General features: G+C 44.3%; 1 protein-coding gene across 1 annotated transcript in view; it reads left to right on the top strand.

The window, feature by feature from the left end:
• ube2m (ubiquitin conjugating enzyme E2 M) overlaps nucleotides 1-11,542 on the top strand; it is a 14,889-nt gene extending 3,347 nt beyond the window's left edge. Inside the window, exons 2-6 of the mRNA XM_084423674.1 lie at nucleotides 6,812-6,906; nucleotides 7,152-7,190; nucleotides 8,576-8,679; nucleotides 9,223-9,286; nucleotides 10,439-11,542. Of these exons, the coding sequence (XP_084279800.1) occupies nucleotides 6,812-6,906; nucleotides 7,152-7,190; nucleotides 8,576-8,679; nucleotides 9,223-9,286; nucleotides 10,439-10,579 (443 nt within the window). The 3' untranslated portion in view covers nucleotides 10,580-11,542. The remainder of the gene's footprint in view (nucleotides 1-6,811; nucleotides 6,907-7,151; nucleotides 7,191-8,575; nucleotides 8,680-9,222; nucleotides 9,287-10,438) is intronic.
• Nucleotides 11,543-17,047: the final 5,505 nt, after the last annotated feature.

Below are 17,047 nucleotides of genomic sequence, written 5' to 3'. Positions count from 1 at the left end.
TTGAGCTAAACCCATTCTGCGCTGTAGAAGAACCCTAACCCAAACAGCAGAGGGTTATTGAGCTAAACCCGTTCTGCGCTGTAGAAGAACCCCAACCCAAACAGCAGAGGGTTATTGAGCTAAACCCGTTCTGCGCTGTAGAAGAACCCTAACCTTAACAGCAGAGGGTTATTGAGCTAAACCCGTTCTGCGCTGTAGAAGAACCCTAACCCAAACAGCAGAGGGTTATTGAGCTAAACCCGTTCTGCGCTGTAGAAGAACCCTAACCCAAACAGCAGAGGGTTATTGAGCTAAACCCGTTCTGCGCTGTAGAAGAACCCCAACCCAAACAGCAGAGGGTTATTGAGCTAAACCCGTTCTGCGCTGTAGAAGAACCCTAACCCAAACAGCAGAGGGTTATTGAGCTAAACCCGTTCTGCGCTGTAGAAGAACCCCAACCCAAACAGCAGAGGGTTATTGAGCTAAACCCGTTCTGCGCTGTAGAAGAACCCCAACCCAAACAGCAGAGGGTTATTGAGCTAAACCCGTTCTGCGCTGTAGAAGAACCCTAACCCAAACAGCAGAGGGTTATTGAGCTAAACCCGTTCTGCGCTGTAGAAGAACCCCAACCCAAACAGCAGAAGGTTATTGAGCTAAACCCGTTCTGCGCTGTAGAAGAACCCCAACCCAAACAGCAGAGGTTTATTGAGCTAATCCCGTTCTGCGCTGTAGAAGAACCCCAACCCAAACAGCAGAGGGTTATTGAGCTAAACCCGTTCTGCGCTGTAGAAGAACCCTAACCCAAACAGCAGAGGGTTATTGAGCTAAACCCATTCTGCGCTGTAGAAGAACCCTAACCCAAACAGCAGAGGGTTATTGAGCTAAACCCATTCTGCGCTGTAGAAGAACCCCAACCCAAACAGCAGAGGGTTATTGAGCTAAACCCGTTCTGCGCTGTAGAAGAACCCCAACCCAAACAGCAGAGGGTTATTGAGCTAAACCCATTCTGCACTGTAGAAGAACCCCAACCCAAACAGCAGAGGGTTATTGAGCTAAACCCGTTCTGCACTGTAGAAGAACCCCAACCCAAACAGCAGAGGGTTATTGAGCTAAACCCGTTCTGCACTGTAGAAGAACCCTAACCTTAACAGCAGAGGGTTATTGAGCTAAACCCGTTCTGCGCTGTAGAAGAACCCCAACCCAAACAGCAGAGGGTTATTGAGCTAAACCCATTCTGCACTGTAGAAGAACCCCAACCCAAACAGCAGAGGGTTATTGAGCTAAACCCGTTCTGCACTGTAGAAGAACCCCAACCCAAACAGCAGAGGGTTATTGAGCTAAACCCGTTCTGCACTGTAGAAGAACCCTAACCTTAACAGCAGAGGGTTATTGAGCTAAACCCGTTCTGCACTGTAGAAGAACCCTAACCCAAACAGCAGAGGGTTATTGAGCTAAACCCGTTCTGCACTGTAGAAGAACCCCAACCCAAACAGCAGAGGGTTATTGAGCTAAACCCGTTCTGCACTGTAGAAGAACCCTAACCTTAACAGCAGAGGGTTATTGAGCTAAACCCGTTCTGCGCTGTAGAAGAACCCTAACCCAAACAGCAGAGGGTTATTGAGCTAAACCCGTTCTGCACTGTAGAAGAACCCTAACCTTAACAGCAGAGGGTTATTGAGCTAAACCCGTTCTGCACTGTAGAAGAACCCCAACCCAAACAGCAGAGGGTTATTGAGCTAAACCCGTTCTGCACTGTAGAAGAACCCTAACCTTAACAGCAGAGGGTTATTGAGCTAAACCCGTTCTGCGCTGTAGAAGAACCCCAACCCAAACAGCAGAGGGTTATTGAGCTAAACCCGTTCTGCACTGTAGAAGAACCCTAACCCAAACAGCAGAGGGTTATTGAGCTAAACCCGTTCTGCACTGTAGAAGAACCCTAACCCAAACAGCAGAGGGTTATTGAGCTAAACCCGTTCTGCACTGTAGAAGAACCCTAACCCAAACAGCAGAGGGTTATTGAGCTAAACCCGTTCTGCACTGTAGAAGAACCCCAACCCAAACAGCAGAGGGTTATTGAGCTAAACCCGTTCTGCACTGTAGAAGAACCCTAACCCAAACAGCAGAGGGTTATTGAGCTAAACCCGTTCTGCACTGTAGAAGAACCCCAACCCAAACAGCAGAGGGTTATTGAGCTAAACCCGTTCTGCACTGTAGAAGAACCCTAACCTTAACAGCAGAGGGTTATTGAGCTAAACCCGTTCTGCACTGTAGAAGAACCCTAACCCAAACAGCAGAGGGTTATTGAGCTAAACCCGTTCTGCACTGTAGAAGAACCCTAACCTTAACAGCAGAGGGTTATTGAGCTAAACCCGTTCTGCACTGTAGAAGAACCCCAACCCAAACAGCAGAGGGTTATTGAGCTAAACCCGTTCTGCGCTGTAGAAGAACCCTAACCCAAACAGCAGAGGGTTATTGAGCTAAACCCGTTCTGCGCTGTAGAAGAACCCCAACCCAAACAGCAGAGGGTTATTGAGCTAAACCCGTTCTGCGCTGTAGAAGAACCCCAACCCAAACAGCAGAGGGTTATTGAGCTAAACCCGTTCTGCGCTGTAGAAGAACCCTAACCTTAACAGCAGAGGGTTATTGAGCTAAACCCGTTCTGCACTGTAGAAGAACCCCAACCCAAACAGCAGAGGGTTATTGAGCTAAACCCGTTCTGCACTGTAGAAGAACCCTAACCTTAACAGCAGAGGGTTATTGAGCTAAACCCGTTCTGCGCTGTAGAAGAACCCCAACCCAAACAGCAGAGGGTTATTGAGCTAAACCCATTCTGCACTGTAGAAGAACCCCAACCCAAACAGCAGAGGGTTATTGAGCTAAACCCGTTCTGCACTGTAGAAGAACCCCAACCCAAACAGCAGAGGGTTATTGAGCTAAACCCGTTCTGCACTGTAGAAGAACCCTAACCTTAACAGCAGAGGGTTATTGAGCTAAACCCGTTCTGCACTGTAGAAGAACCCTAACCCAAACAGCAGAGGGTTATTGAGCTAAACCCGTTCTGCACTGTAGAAGAACCCCAACCCAAACAGCAGAGGGTTATTGAGCTAAACCCGTTCTGCACTGTAGAAGAACCCTAACCTTAACAGCAGAGGGTTATTGAGCTAAACCCGTTCTGCGCTGTAGAAGAACCCTAACCCAAACAGCAGAGGGTTATTGAGCTAAACCCGTTCTGCACTGTAGAAGAACCCTAACCTTAACAGCAGAGGGTTATTGAGCTAAACCCGTTCTGCACTGTAGAAGAACCCCAACCCAAACAGCAGAGGGTTATTGAGCTAAACCCGTTCTGCACTGTAGAAGAACCCTAACCTTAACAGCAGAGGGTTATTGAGCTAAACCCGTTCTGCGCTGTAGAAGAACCCCAACCCAAACAGCAGAGGGTTATTGAGCTAAACCCGTTCTGCACTGTAGAAGAACCCTAACCCAAACAGCAGAGGGTTATTGAGCTAAACCCGTTCTGCACTGTAGAAGAACCCTAACCCAAACAGCAGAGGGTTATTGAGCTAAACCCGTTCTGCACTGTAGAAGAACCCTAACCCAAACAGCAGAGGGTTATTGAGCTAAACCCGTTCTGCACTGTAGAAGAACCCCAACCCAAACAGCAGAGGGTTATTGAGCTAAACCCGTTCTGCACTGTAGAAGAACCCTAACCCAAACAGCAGAGGGTTATTGAGCTAAACCCGTTCTGCACTGTAGAAGAACCCCAACCCAAACAGCAGAGGGTTATTGAGCTAAACCCGTTCTGCACTGTAGAAGAACCCTAACCTTAACAGCAGAGGGTTATTGAGCTAAACCCGTTCTGCACTGTAGAAGAACCCTAACCCAAACAGCAGAGGGTTATTGAGCTAAACCCGTTCTGCACTGTAGAAGAACCCTAACCTTAACAGCAGAGGGTTATTGAGCTAAACCCGTTCTGCACTGTAGAAGAACCCCAACCCAAACAGCAGAGGGTTATTGAGCTAAACCCGTTCTGCGCTGTAGAAGAACCCTAACCCAAACAGCAGAGGGTTATTGAGCTAAACCCGTTCTGCGCTGTAGAAGAACCCCAACCCAAACAGCAGAGGGTTATTGAGCTAAACCCGTTCTGCGCTGTAGAAGAACCCCAACCCAAACAGCAGAGGGTTATTGAGCTAAACCCGTTCTGCGCTGTAGAAGAACCCTAACCTTAACAGCAGAGGGTTATTGAGCTAAACCCGTTCTGCGCTGTAGAAGAACCCCAACCCAAACAGCAGAGGGTTATTGAGCTAAACCCGTTCTGCGCTGTAGAAGAACCCCAACCCAAACAGCAGAGGGTTATTGAGCTAAACCCGTTCTGCGCTGTAGAAGAACCCTAACCTTAACAGCAGAGGGTTATTGAGCTAAACCCGTTCTGCGCTGTAGAAGAACCCTAACCCAAACAGCAGAGGGTTATTGAGCTAAACCCGTTCTGCGCTGTAGAAGAACCCTAACCCAAACAGCAGAGGGTTATTGAGCTAAACCCGTTCTGCGCTGTAGAAGAACCCCAACCCAAACAGCAGAGGGTTATTGAGCTAAACCCGTTCTGCGCTGTAGAAGAACCCTAACCCAAACAGCAGAGGGTTATTGAGCTAAACCCGTTCTGCGCTGTAGAAGAACCCCAACCCAAACAGCAGAAGGTTATTGAGCTAAACCCGTTCTGCGCTGTAGAAGAACCCCAACCCAAACAGCAGAGGGTTATTGAGCTAAACCCGTTCTGCGCTGTAGAAGAACCCTAACCCAAACAGCAGAGGGTTATTGAGCTAAACCCGTTCTGCGCTGTAGAAGAACCCCAACCCAAACAGCAGAGGGTTATTGAGCTAAACCCGTTCTGCGCTGTAGAAGAACCCCAACCCAAACAGCAGAGGGTTATTGAGCTAAACCCGTTCTGCGCTGTAGAAGAACCCCAACCCAAACAGCAGAAGGTTATTGAGCTAAACCCGTTCTGCGCTGTAGAAGAACCCTAACCCAAACAGCAGAGGTTTATTGAGCTAATCCCGTTCTGCGCTGTAGAAGAACCCCAACCCAAACAGCAGAGGGTTATTGAGCTAAACCCGTTCTGCGCTGTAGAAGAACCCTAACCCAAACAGCAGAGGGTTATTGAGCTAAACCCGTTCTGCGCTGTAGAAGAACCCCAACCCAAACAGCAGAGGGTTATTGAGCTAAACCCGTTCTGCGCTGTAGAAGAACCCCAACCCAAACAGCAGAGGGTTATTGAGCTAAACCCGTTCTGCGCTGTAGAAGAACCCTAACCCTAACAGCAGAGGGTTATTGAGCTAAACCCGTTCTGCGCTGTAGAAGAACCCCAACCCAAACAGCAGAAGGTTATTGAGCTAAACCCGTTCTGCGCTGTAGAAGAACCCCAACCCAAACAGCAGAGGTTTATTGAGCTAAACCCGTTCTGCGCTGTAGAAGAACCCTAACCCAAACAGCAGAGGTTTATTGAGCTAAACCCGTTCTGCGCTGTAGAAGAACCCCAACCCAAACAGCAGAGGGTTATTGAGCTAAACCCGTTCTGCGCTGTAGAAGAACCCTAACCCAAACAGCAGAGGGTTATTGAGCTAAACCCGTTCTGCGCTGTAGAAGAACCCTAACCCAAACAGCAGAGGGTTATTGAGCTAAACCCGTTCTGCGCTGTAGAAGAACCCCAACCCAAACAGCAGAGGGTTATTGAGCTAAACCCGTTCTGCGCTGTAGAAGAACCCCAACCCAAACAGCAGAGGGTTATTGAGCTAAACCCGTTCTGCGCTGTAGAAGAACCCCAACCCAAACAGCAGAGGGTTATTGAGCTAAACCCGTTCTGCGCTGTAGAAGAACCCCAACCCAAACAGCAGAGGGTTATTGAGCTAAACCCGTTCTGCGCTGTAGAAGAACCCCAACCCAAACAGCAGAGGGTTATTGAGCTAAACCCGTTCTGCGCTGTAGAAGAACCCTAACCCAAACAGCAGAGGGTTATTGAGCTAAACCCGTTCTGCGCTGTAGAAGAACCCCAACCCAAACAGCAGAGGGTTATTGAGCTAAACCCGTTCTGCGCTGTAGAAGAACCCTAACCCAAACAGCAGAGGGTTATTGAGCTAAACCCGTTCTGCGCTGTAGAAGAACCCTAACCCAAACAGCAGAGGGTTATTGAGCTAAACCCGTTCTGCGCTGTAGAAGAACCCTAACCTTAACAGCAGAGGGTTATTGAGCTAAACCCGTTCTGCGCTGTAGAAGAACCCCAACCCAAACAGCAGAGGGTTATTGAGCTAAACCCGTTCTGCGCTGTAGAAGAACCCCAACCCAAACAGCAGAGGGTTATTGAGCTAAACCCGTTCTGCGCTGTAGAAGAACCCTAACCCAAACAGCAGAGGGTTATTGAGCTAAACCCGTTCTGCGCTGTAGAAGAACCCTAACCCAAACAGCAGAGGGTTATTGAGCTAAACCCGTTCTGCGCTGTAGAAGAACCCCAACCCAAACAGCAGAGGGTTATTGAGCTAAACCCGTTCTGCGCTGTAGAAGAGCGCGAGTTGGAGAAGCTCTTTCATTAGTCTGGAGCTGAAGACACACGTCACGCCTCGAGCATGATCACATTTAAAGAAGAAGAAACACTTCATGCTCGAACCTCTCATTAGCTGTGTGATGTTATGTGTGTGATGTTATGTGTGTGTGTGTGTGTGTGTGTGTGTGTGTGTGTGTGTGATGTTATGTGTGTGTGTGTGTGTGTGTGTGTGTGTGTGTGTGTGATGTTATGTGTGTGTGTGTGTGAGAAAGTAAAGCTCATGCTGTTCTCTTTCTGTGTCAGACATCAATGAGCTGAACCTCCCGAAGACGTGCGAGATCGTTTTCCCCGACCAGGACGATCTGCTGAACTTCAAGCTCATCATCTCGCCGGACGAGGTTTGCCTTGGTTTGCGCCTCTGCGATGGAGAGCGCTTCATGCATGTTATTTAAGAGATTCAAATGATGAAGCGTAAAGTTCGTTAGCAGCAGCACAAATGAAGAACTGTGATTTAATTAACAGAGCATGAAACCTGCGCTTGTAATGCTTTCCAACAGGGAATTATTCATTCATCAAGACTTTGTTCTTCTGACTGTCCTGATCAGTTTAATAAACATTTATCATGTTCTCTGCTTTTTTACAGGGTTTCTATAAAGGTGGGAAATTTGTCTTCAGTTTTAAGGTAAACAGCAGCTTGAGTAAATCCGTGATCACTTCAGTAACTAACAACCCTCTACAAATCAGACGGTGACGCTAGTTGTTCGCTCTAGTAGATTATATAGATGAAAACCTTATAGCTTTACATAAGGATTCACAGACCAGTAGTTCTACAATGTAATATAATTCTTGAGAACTGGGATGTTCATTTTCAGTTCTTAAAATGCAAAAATTCTATTTCATTAAAGACCTTCAAATGAAAGCCAGGATCCACAGAGCAAAACATGTTTGTTGGATATAAAGGGGGATAAACGTCTCAGTAATGAAAGTTCCTGCTGTGTTTTAATACGGTAAACTGATGGATGTCAGTGAGGGTGAAGAGATCATGATGAAGATGAGGCTCTAGAACAGCAGATCTTTCTGGAGAACACAGTTAAACATGAGCAAAGTGCAAGAGCTGTTTCTGCACTCGCACGCCGAGAGAGAGATCAGACCGTAGAGCTGCTCGATTCAGCTTTAATAGACTGATCTCCATTCACACACACGATCCTTCAGTTCGTCTATCAAACTCTGACTAACCCATATCGCAACAGTCAGATCTGTGCTGGCGCTGACCCGGAGAGAGTCGTCATGAAACCGCTTCAGTCTTTTCAACCTCATAGTGTCATTATTTCTGTGATGCAGTAGTTCAAATGATCATAGAAGTACTGGGATAAAAGGTTAAAGTTCAAATATGAACACTGATGTCTACGATAGCGATCGAAATCAGCTTTTGATAGAAACTTGGTGCTTTAAAAAACGCATTTATCGATTACATTACACTAAGCGGCGACAAGTGACTGTTAAAAAATGTATTTATTGATTCATGTATTGGAGAGAATGTAGTCCTGTGTGATGCTTCTGAAGTAAGTCAGAAAGATATGATGATTTGTTTGTGTAAATATGACTCATCTTATACATTATGTACAGTCTGTATAAGTGTGTGATTTAACTTTTCCGATGATCTAGTGTTCAATCGCAATACTTGTAGAACCGCAATTCTTAAAGAAATCTCAATACATGTCGTATCGGCAGCCGAGTATCGTGATCGTACCGAAGCGGGAGATGGTGTCTCGTCCAGCCCTACTCACGGTGTAAACTTTCTTGTGCTGTCTTTATCTTCTTAATCCTTTACAGTTTGTTTGTCCTTTTCTTTATTTCTTAATTTGCCATGTACAAATGTATTTACGATGAGCTGACATGTTTAGTCACTTCCATGTTTTTATGGCTTTATTTTTGCTTGAAAGGAAGATACTCGTACCGGAAACTAACTGGTACTAGTCCTTGCAAATTACCTTCTACCAGCAATTCTAAAAGCTTGTTAAATGATGATTGAAGCGTGTCTGAAGGTCAGATGCTCTTCTCTTTCAGGTAGGACAGGGCTACCCTCATGACCCTCCGAAAGTCAAATGTGAAACGATGGTTTATCACCCCAACATCGACCTCGAAGGAAACGTCTGTCTAAATATTTTGAGGTATTGTGTTGACCTTTTCCTCACGTTTATCATCATAGACCAGCGAACCCGGTTTAGAGCAGAACTGTACACAAGCACACACACACTGTTAGATCTTTAGCACTGGCTGTTAAAATATAAGAAATATTAAATACTGTAAAATCTTACTTTATTCTGCATGACACAATCAGAGAGATTTTGACAAATGGTCCTGTTGCTTGATCTAGAACGCTTTTATTTCTAATATTTTAATGTCTGCTTTTGTGAAGTACATTTTTACGGGTTTGAGTAAATAATGACAGGTTTGTGAATTTTGAAGTGATTCCGTTTAATAATCTGTTTTTTTTTATTTATTTTTTTTACATGATTTCCAAAATACTTTCTAACATTCAGTTGGGTGTGTGTGTGTGTGTGTGTGTGTGTGTGTGTGTGTGTGTGTGTGTGTTAGATGGTCCTGGGATTGAGCAGTGCTTTTTGCTGCTGATCCTGTACAGACGAGTGGAAATAGACATGATGAATTATGAGAGTGTAACTGAGAAAGCACTTTGACTCTTTATGTTTCAGAGAAGACTGGAAGCCGGTCTTGACGATTAACTCCATCATATACGGACTACAGTATCTGTTCCTCGTAAGTTCAGCTTACGTTTCCTGAATGTCGAATCACTGCGCGTCATGTTGATTAGAGTTCCCCAAATTTGGTGACACGAACCTCGAAGCCAAACTTCATGACGTGTGAGGTTCACGTCGATTCATTTAATTATTCTTTAACCTCATTGTGTTTTTTCACTGGTAGGAGATCTATTGCTTGCCCTAGTTTAGATGCAGTCCATTCCCCGTAGATGAAATCTATTTCTTCTCATGTTTTCTTACAGTTTAAAGGAGTAGTTCACAGAATTTAAATTTGTTGATAATTTTCTCTCCCCCTCGTCATCCAAGATATTCATGTCTTTCTTTCTTTGGTCGAAAAGAAATGAAGGTTTTTGAGGAAAACATTCCAGGATTTCCTCCATATAGTGACGTCAAAGGGGTCCAACGGGTCGAAGGTCCAGATGTGAGTTTCAGTGCAGCTTCAAAGTCTCGACACGATCCAGCCGAGGAATAAGAGTCTTATCTAGACAAATCATTGGCCATTTTATAAAGAAATGAACATTATGTACTTTAACCACAAATGCTGGTCTTGCACGTCCACAACTTCATACATTAAGTAATCTCGTTGGAAAGTATAGGTGGTAAACTAACGTAAGCGGAAGATTTAGGGAAGGGCGAAAAACTAATTTTCTCCTCCAACTTCAAAATCATCCGACATCGTTGGCTTACCGTTGTAAATGGCGTTTGACTCAGTCTTTGCACATTCGCTTTATAAACACTGGGTCTGTTCTTCCACCTACGTCACGCTTGACCTTTCAACCTGATTACGTAATGTGTGTCGCATCACAGCGAGTGCAAGACCAGCATTTGTGGTTAAAAGTATATAAATGTTTATTTTTGTTATAAAATGTCCGCTGGTTTGTCTAGATGAGACTCTTATTCCTCGGCTGGATCGTGTCGAGACTCTGAAGCTGCACTGAAACTCACATCTGGACCTTCGACCCGTTGGACCCCATTGACGTCCACTATATCCACTATAAGTAAATTATCTGGAAATTCTAAAGTGAACTTATCCTTTAATTGGTGAATAGTGTGTCATTTACAGACATGAAAATCCAACTTGCATGCCGTTGATTGGTGCCGCTTGTGAGCAAGCCCTGTGCTAATCGTTCCCGTGTGTTTCCGCTTCCAGGAGCCGAATCCCGAAGACCCGCTGAATAAAGAAGCAGCCGAAGTCCTTCAGACGAACCGGCGGCTCTTCGAGCAGAACGTCCAGCGCTCGCTGCGCGGCGGATACGTGGGCGCTACGTACTTCGAGCGCTGTCTGAAATAGTCCCGCGCGCCGGCCCTCACGTCCGAGAATGCATTTATCGTTTACATGCGCTGAGATGCACTGACCGACACACTGACCGGAGCGCGGGGGGGTTATTAAGGAATAGGCTGGGAAAGGCTGGTCAGTGATTGTTGCTCAGAGAATTCAGTCGTATTTTGCCACTATGCTGGTACCCACTGTTTATTTTTGCTGAGATTCACATGCTAACTTATCCTCCCACTCACAGACATGAACCGAGAGCGAGACGTCATTTCACTTCTCTTGTATTCCATTATGAAGGCTTGAGGACTGATTTCCTCTGGGCGTCAGCGACGGGGATCCTGCCTCGCGTCGCACATATTCAACTGTGTTTAGTAGTCACTAATTTTTATGTTTGCAAAAAAAAAAAAAGACGTGTATAGCATCGCATCTGACCAATTCTGATAGTATTGACAAATTGATAACCCGTTGAGCCTGGAGACTGGTTAACACGAGATCCACAGGATCCGTCTGCAAATTGGGCTGTTGTGAGCTTGGGAGACCTTAAGATGTTTTGCTATAGTTTTCCTGGTTGGGAATGGGTGGGCTTGGATTTTCTTGAGGAGGGAAGGGTATGACGTAGGGTTAGGAATGGTTACGTAAAATGTTACAATTCTGTTGTGTATATTGAAATCCCAGTTGTTCACGATGACTGCAATATGAATTATGTTAAATAAAATATTGATTTGAATGCCTACATTTGAAGATTAGTGTAAACTACAACAGCAGATTGTCTTTAAACAACAACAACGACGACAATAAAATGTTTTATCTGACCTGGACCAAAGTGCCTCTGCATCAGGACAGACAGTTGCATGTCAGAACATGGATTATCATGTTGATTATTAACTTTAAGATAGGAAAAAAATCATACATATGTTCATGTGATAATCCAAACGCTCTGTTTTGCTGTGTCATCATTAATTAAAAGCTGTAAAAATCACATTTCTTTCTAACAGTTTTACATATTGCTTCGATATCCAGTGTGAATGTGCGAGCGAAAGCCACAGGTCCTCAGGAAAAATCAGGACACTATTAGCGGCCATTAAATAAATCAGATTTATTTAAGATTTGTTCCTCTGCACTGTGAACAAAGTCTTCAATATTTGGGTCTTTTTCTGGAAACTTCCAAAAAAGTTCTGATTGTCTTCTGTCATTGTGTTTTATAAATCTGTCAGAGAAACTCAGGATGACATGTTTCGGTGATATTAGAGGGTTGAAGCGTTTGAGAAGCAGGAGAGAGGAAGAGCTGGAGAACACTGATGATGAAGGACCGGTTACAGTAACGACCCACTGGATGATGAAGGACCGGTTACAGTAACGACCCGCTGAATGATGGAGAACACTGATGATGAAGGACCGGTTACAGTAACGACCCGCTGGATGATGAAGGACCGGTTACAGTAACGACCCACTGGATGATGGAGAACACTGATGATGAAGGACCGGTTACAGTAACGACCCACTGGATGATGGAGAACACTGATGATGAAGGACCGGTTACAGTAATGACCCACTGGATGATGAAGGACCGGTTACAGTAACGACCCACTGGATGATGGAGAACACTGATGATGAAGGACCGGTTACAGTAACGACCCGCTGGATGATGAAGGACCGGTTACAGTAACGACCCACTGGATGATGAAGGACCGGTTACAGTAACGACCCGCTGGATGATGAAGGACCGGTTACAGTAACGACCCACTGGATGATGAAGGATCGGTTACAGTAACGACCCGCTGGATGATGAAGGACCGGTTACAGTAACGACCCACTGGATGATGAAGGACCGGTTACAGTAACGACCCACTGGATGATGGAGAACACTGATGATGAAGGACCGGTTACAGTAACGACCCGCTGGATGATGAAGGACCGGTTACAGTAACGACCCACTGGATGATGAAGGACCGGTTACAGTAACGACCCACTGGATGATGAAGGACCGGTTACAGTAACGACCCGCTGGATGATGAAGGACCGGTTACAGCAGGGGTGTCAAACTCAGTTCCTGGAGGGCCACAACCCTGCAGAGTTTAGCTTCAACCCTAATTAAACACACCTGATCCAGCTAATCAAGGTCTTTAGGATTACTAGAAACTTCCAGGCAGGTGTTTTTGGAGCTGGTTGGAGATAAACTCTGCAGGACAGTGGCCCTCCAGGACTGGAGTTTGACACATGTGGGTTACAGGAACGACCCGTTTGAGAACATGGAGAAACGCTTGGCTCTAGAGAACCGTCACTGACAACATTCAGATGCTCTTTCCCTCCAGTTTCCTTCTGTTCTCTAATCAACAGATTCATCATCATATCTGTGTAGGCCAATGTACAAACAGCCTAACATTTAAAAAAAGTTGTTGATGCATTGGTTTAGAATGAAATGATTAATGAAATGTTTATTCCATTATACACCATATATATATCACCATATATACTTAAGGTGTCAGTGTTGTTTAATAGAAATAACATGGAAAAACACTATATTGGGTTCCAGTAAGAACTAAATGAGGATGCATTAAATGTGTCTTGCCCTGCAGTTGTTGTTTATGAGAAACAATTACTTTTCTTTATAATATCTAACCTTTTACTGTTCATACACACATCAGCACAAATCATAACCCGCCACAAGACCTGACTGATGTCCATTCATGAAGAATTATTATTTTGTGCTCATTCTTATAAATAAACCAGTTCACAGATTGCATTGAATGATTCATTTGTGATTTTGAATAATCCGATTCCAGGCGGAGTCAAAGCGCTGAATTAGTTTATGTCCGAGTCAGAAACTGGGAGAAACATGATCCCGGGAGCTTGAGTGTGTGTCCTGAATCACACACGTGTTCTCCTGAAGGCTTGAGAACGTGGAGGCTTCACACACATTATGGTTTTGCGTTTCACTGCTACTTGTCCAGTGTTTTCTCTGTTGCATTGATGGACGTATTTGACGATTGTATATTCTGCACTGCCTCACACATGAGCGCTCAAGTAAGAATAAGTTAAGACCTTACATTTACATTTATGCATTTGGCAGACGCTTTTATCCAAAGCGACTTACATTGCATTTCAAGTTACACATTTACATTCTTATCAGTTCTTGCTTTCCCTGGGAATCAAACCCATAACTGAACCCAACGCTCTACTGTTTGAACTCCAGGAAAGCTCTTAAGCTCTGTTACAGTAGTGAGTTACAGTAGTGTTAGAGTAGTGTGTTACAGTAGAGTGTTACAGTATAGCGTTAGAGTAGTGTGAGAGTAGTGTTACAGTAGTGAGTTAGAGTAGAGTGTTACAGTAGTGTGCTACACTAGTGTTACAGTAGTGTTAGAGTAGTGTGTTACAGTAGTGTGCTACAGTGGAGTGTTACAGTAGTGTGCTACAGTGGAGTGTTACAGTAGCGAGTTACAGTAGAGTGTTACAGTAGTGTGCTACAGTAGAGTGTTACAGTAGTGTGTTACAGTAGAGTGTTACAGTAGTGTGCTACAGTAGAGTGTTACAGTAGTGTGCTACAGTGGAGTGTTACAGTAGTGTGCTACAGTGGAGTGTTACAGTAGCGAGTTACAGTAGAGTGTTACAGTAGTGTGTTACAGTAGAGTGCTACAGTAGTGTGCTACAGTAGAGTGTTACAGTAGTGTTACAGTAGTGTGCTACAGTGGAGTGTTACAGTAGTGTGCTACAGTGGAGTGTTACAGTAGCGAGTTACAGTAGTGTGTTACAGTGGAGTGTTACAGTAGCGAGTTACAGTAGTGTGTTACAGTAGAGTGTTACAGTAGTGTGCTACAGTAGCGAGTTACAGTAGTGTGTTACAGTAGAGTGTTACAGTAGTGTGTTACAGTAGTGTGCTACAGTAGAGTGTTACAGTAGAGTGTTACAGTGGAGTGTTACAGTAGTGTGCTACAGTGGAGTGTTACAGTAGTGTGCTACAGTAGAGTGTTACAGTAGTGTGTTACAGTAGTGTGCTACAGTAGAGTGTTACAGTAGAGTGTTACAGTGGAGTGTTACAGTAGTGTGCTACAGTAGAGTGTTAGAGTAGTGTGCTACAGTGGAGTGTTACAGTAGCGAGTTACAGTAGTGTGTTACAGTAGTGTTTTACAGTAGTAAGTTACAGTAGTGTTAGAGTAGTGTTACAGTAGTGTGCTACAGTAGAGTTTTACAGTAGTGTGTTACAGTAGTGTGCTACAGTAGAGTGTTACAGTAGAGTGTTACAGTAGAGTTTTACAGTAGTGTGCTACAGTAGAGTGTTACAGTAGAGTGTTACAGTATAGCGTTAGAGTAGTGTGAGAGTAGTGTTACAGTAGTGTGCTACAGTAGTGTTAGAGTAGTGTGTTACAGTAGTGTGTTAGAGTAGTGTGTTACAGTAGTGTGCTACAGTAGAGTGTTACAGTAGTGTGCTACAGTAGAGTGTTACAGTAGAGTTACAGTATAGCGTTAGAGTAGTGTGAGAGTAGTGTTACAGTAGTGTGCTACAGTAGAGTGTTAGAGTAGTGTGTTACAGTAGAGTGTTACAGTAGTGTGTTACAGTAGAGTGTTACAGTATAGCGTTAGAGTAGTGTTACAGTAGTGTGCTACAGTAGAGTGTTACAGTAGTGTGCTACAGTAGAGTGTTACAGTAGTGTGCTACAGTAGAGTGTTACAGTATAGCGTTAGAGTAGTGTTACAGTAGTGTGCTACAGTAGAGTGTTAGAGTAGTGTGTTACAGTAGTGTGTTAGAGTAGTGTGTTACAGTAGAGTGTGACAGTATAGCGTTAGAGTAGTGTGTTACAGTAGTGTGCTGCAGTAGTGTGTTACAGTAGTGTTACAGTACAGTGTTAGTGTAGTGTGTTACAGTAGTGTGCTACAGTAGTGTGTTAGAGTAGTGTGTTACAGTAGTGTGCTGCAGTAGTGTGTTACAGTAGTGTTACAGTACAGTGTTAGTGTAGTGTGTTACAGTAGTGTGCTACAGTAGAGTGTTAGAGTAGTGTGCAACAGTGGTGTGCTACAGTAGAATGTTACAGTAGTGTTAGAGTAGTGTGTTACAGTAGTGTCAGAGTAGTGTGCTACAGTAGAGTGTTACAGTAGTGTGCTACAGTAGAGTGTTACAGTAGAGTGTTACAGTAGTGTGTTACAGTAGAGTGTTACGGTAGCGTGCTACAGTAGAGTGTTACAGTAGTGTGTTACAGTATAGCGTTAGAGTAGTGTGTTACAGTAGAGTGTTACAGTAGTGTGTTACAGTACAGTGTTAGTGTAGTGTGTTACAGTAGAGTGTTAGAGTAGTGTGTTACAGTACAGTGTTAGTGTAGTGTGTTACAGTAGTGTGCTACAGTAGTGTGTTACAGTAGTGTGTTAGTGTAGTGTGTTACAGTAGTGTGCTAGAGTAGTGTGTTACAGTAGTGTGCTACAGTAGTGTTACAGTAGAGTGCTACAGTAGAGTGTTACAGTAATATGCTACAGTAGAGTGTTAGAGTAGTGTGTTACAGTATAGCGTTAGGGTAGTGTGTTACAGTATAGCGTTAGAGTAGAGTGTTACAGTAGTGTTAGAGTAGTGTGCTACAGTAGTGTGTTACAGTAGTGTTACAGTAGTGTGTACAGTAGTGTGCTAATCCTCTTCCTCCTCCTCTTCCTCCCTCATACTCATCCTCATACTCGTCCTCTTCTTACTCATACTCTTCTTCCTCTAACTCATACTCTTCCTCCACTTACTCATACTATTCCTCCTCTAACTCATACTCTTCCTCATCCTTCTCCTCTTCCTCATCCTCCTCTTCCTCATCCTCTAACTCATCCTCTTCCTCCCTTTACACATCCTCTTCCTCCTCTTCCTCATCCTCTTTCTAATCCTCTTCCTTATCCTCTTACTCCTCTTCCTCATACTCATCCTCTTCTTACTCATCCTCTTCCTCCTCTTCCTCATACTCTTCCTCCTCTTACTCATCCTCTTCCTCCTCTTACTCATACTCTTCCTCCTCTTACTCATACTCTTCCTCCTCTTACATACTCTTCCTCCTCTTACTCATACTCTTCCTCCTCTTACTCATCCTCTTACTCATATTCTTACTCCCCTTACTCATACTCTTCCTTCTCTTCCTCGTCTTCCTCATACTCGTCCTCCTTTTACTCATATTCGTCCTCTTCTTACACATACTATTCCTCCTCTTACACATACTCTTCCTCCTCTTACTCATACTCTTCCTCCTCTGCCTCTCAGATTGTTTCCATCTATTGTTTATATCATCAGTCAGTGCACCTGTACACTTGTCATATGTTATACTCAACATATTTCATACAGTTGGTTTGATCACATCGTTAGAAGTAAGTGTTAACAATTTTGGCCTGTTGTGTGTAAACACTGAATGTGTGTAGAATTTTTCTAAATAGAGTGCATGGGATTAGAAAAAGGTGTCTAACTGCCTGAACTTGTTTAAGGTTTTAAAGAAAGAGTGATCTATTCAACAATTGGGTTAAGGCTATTGGGAA

The sequence above is a fragment of the Rutilus rutilus genome (genome assembly GCF_951802725.1).
Source record: "Rutilus rutilus genome assembly, chromosome: 11".
NCBI lineage: Eukaryota > Metazoa > Chordata > Actinopteri > Cypriniformes > Leuciscidae > Rutilus > Rutilus rutilus.
Note: the sequence above shows the minus strand (reverse complement) of the source record. Positions and strands in the feature narration are given on the sequence as shown.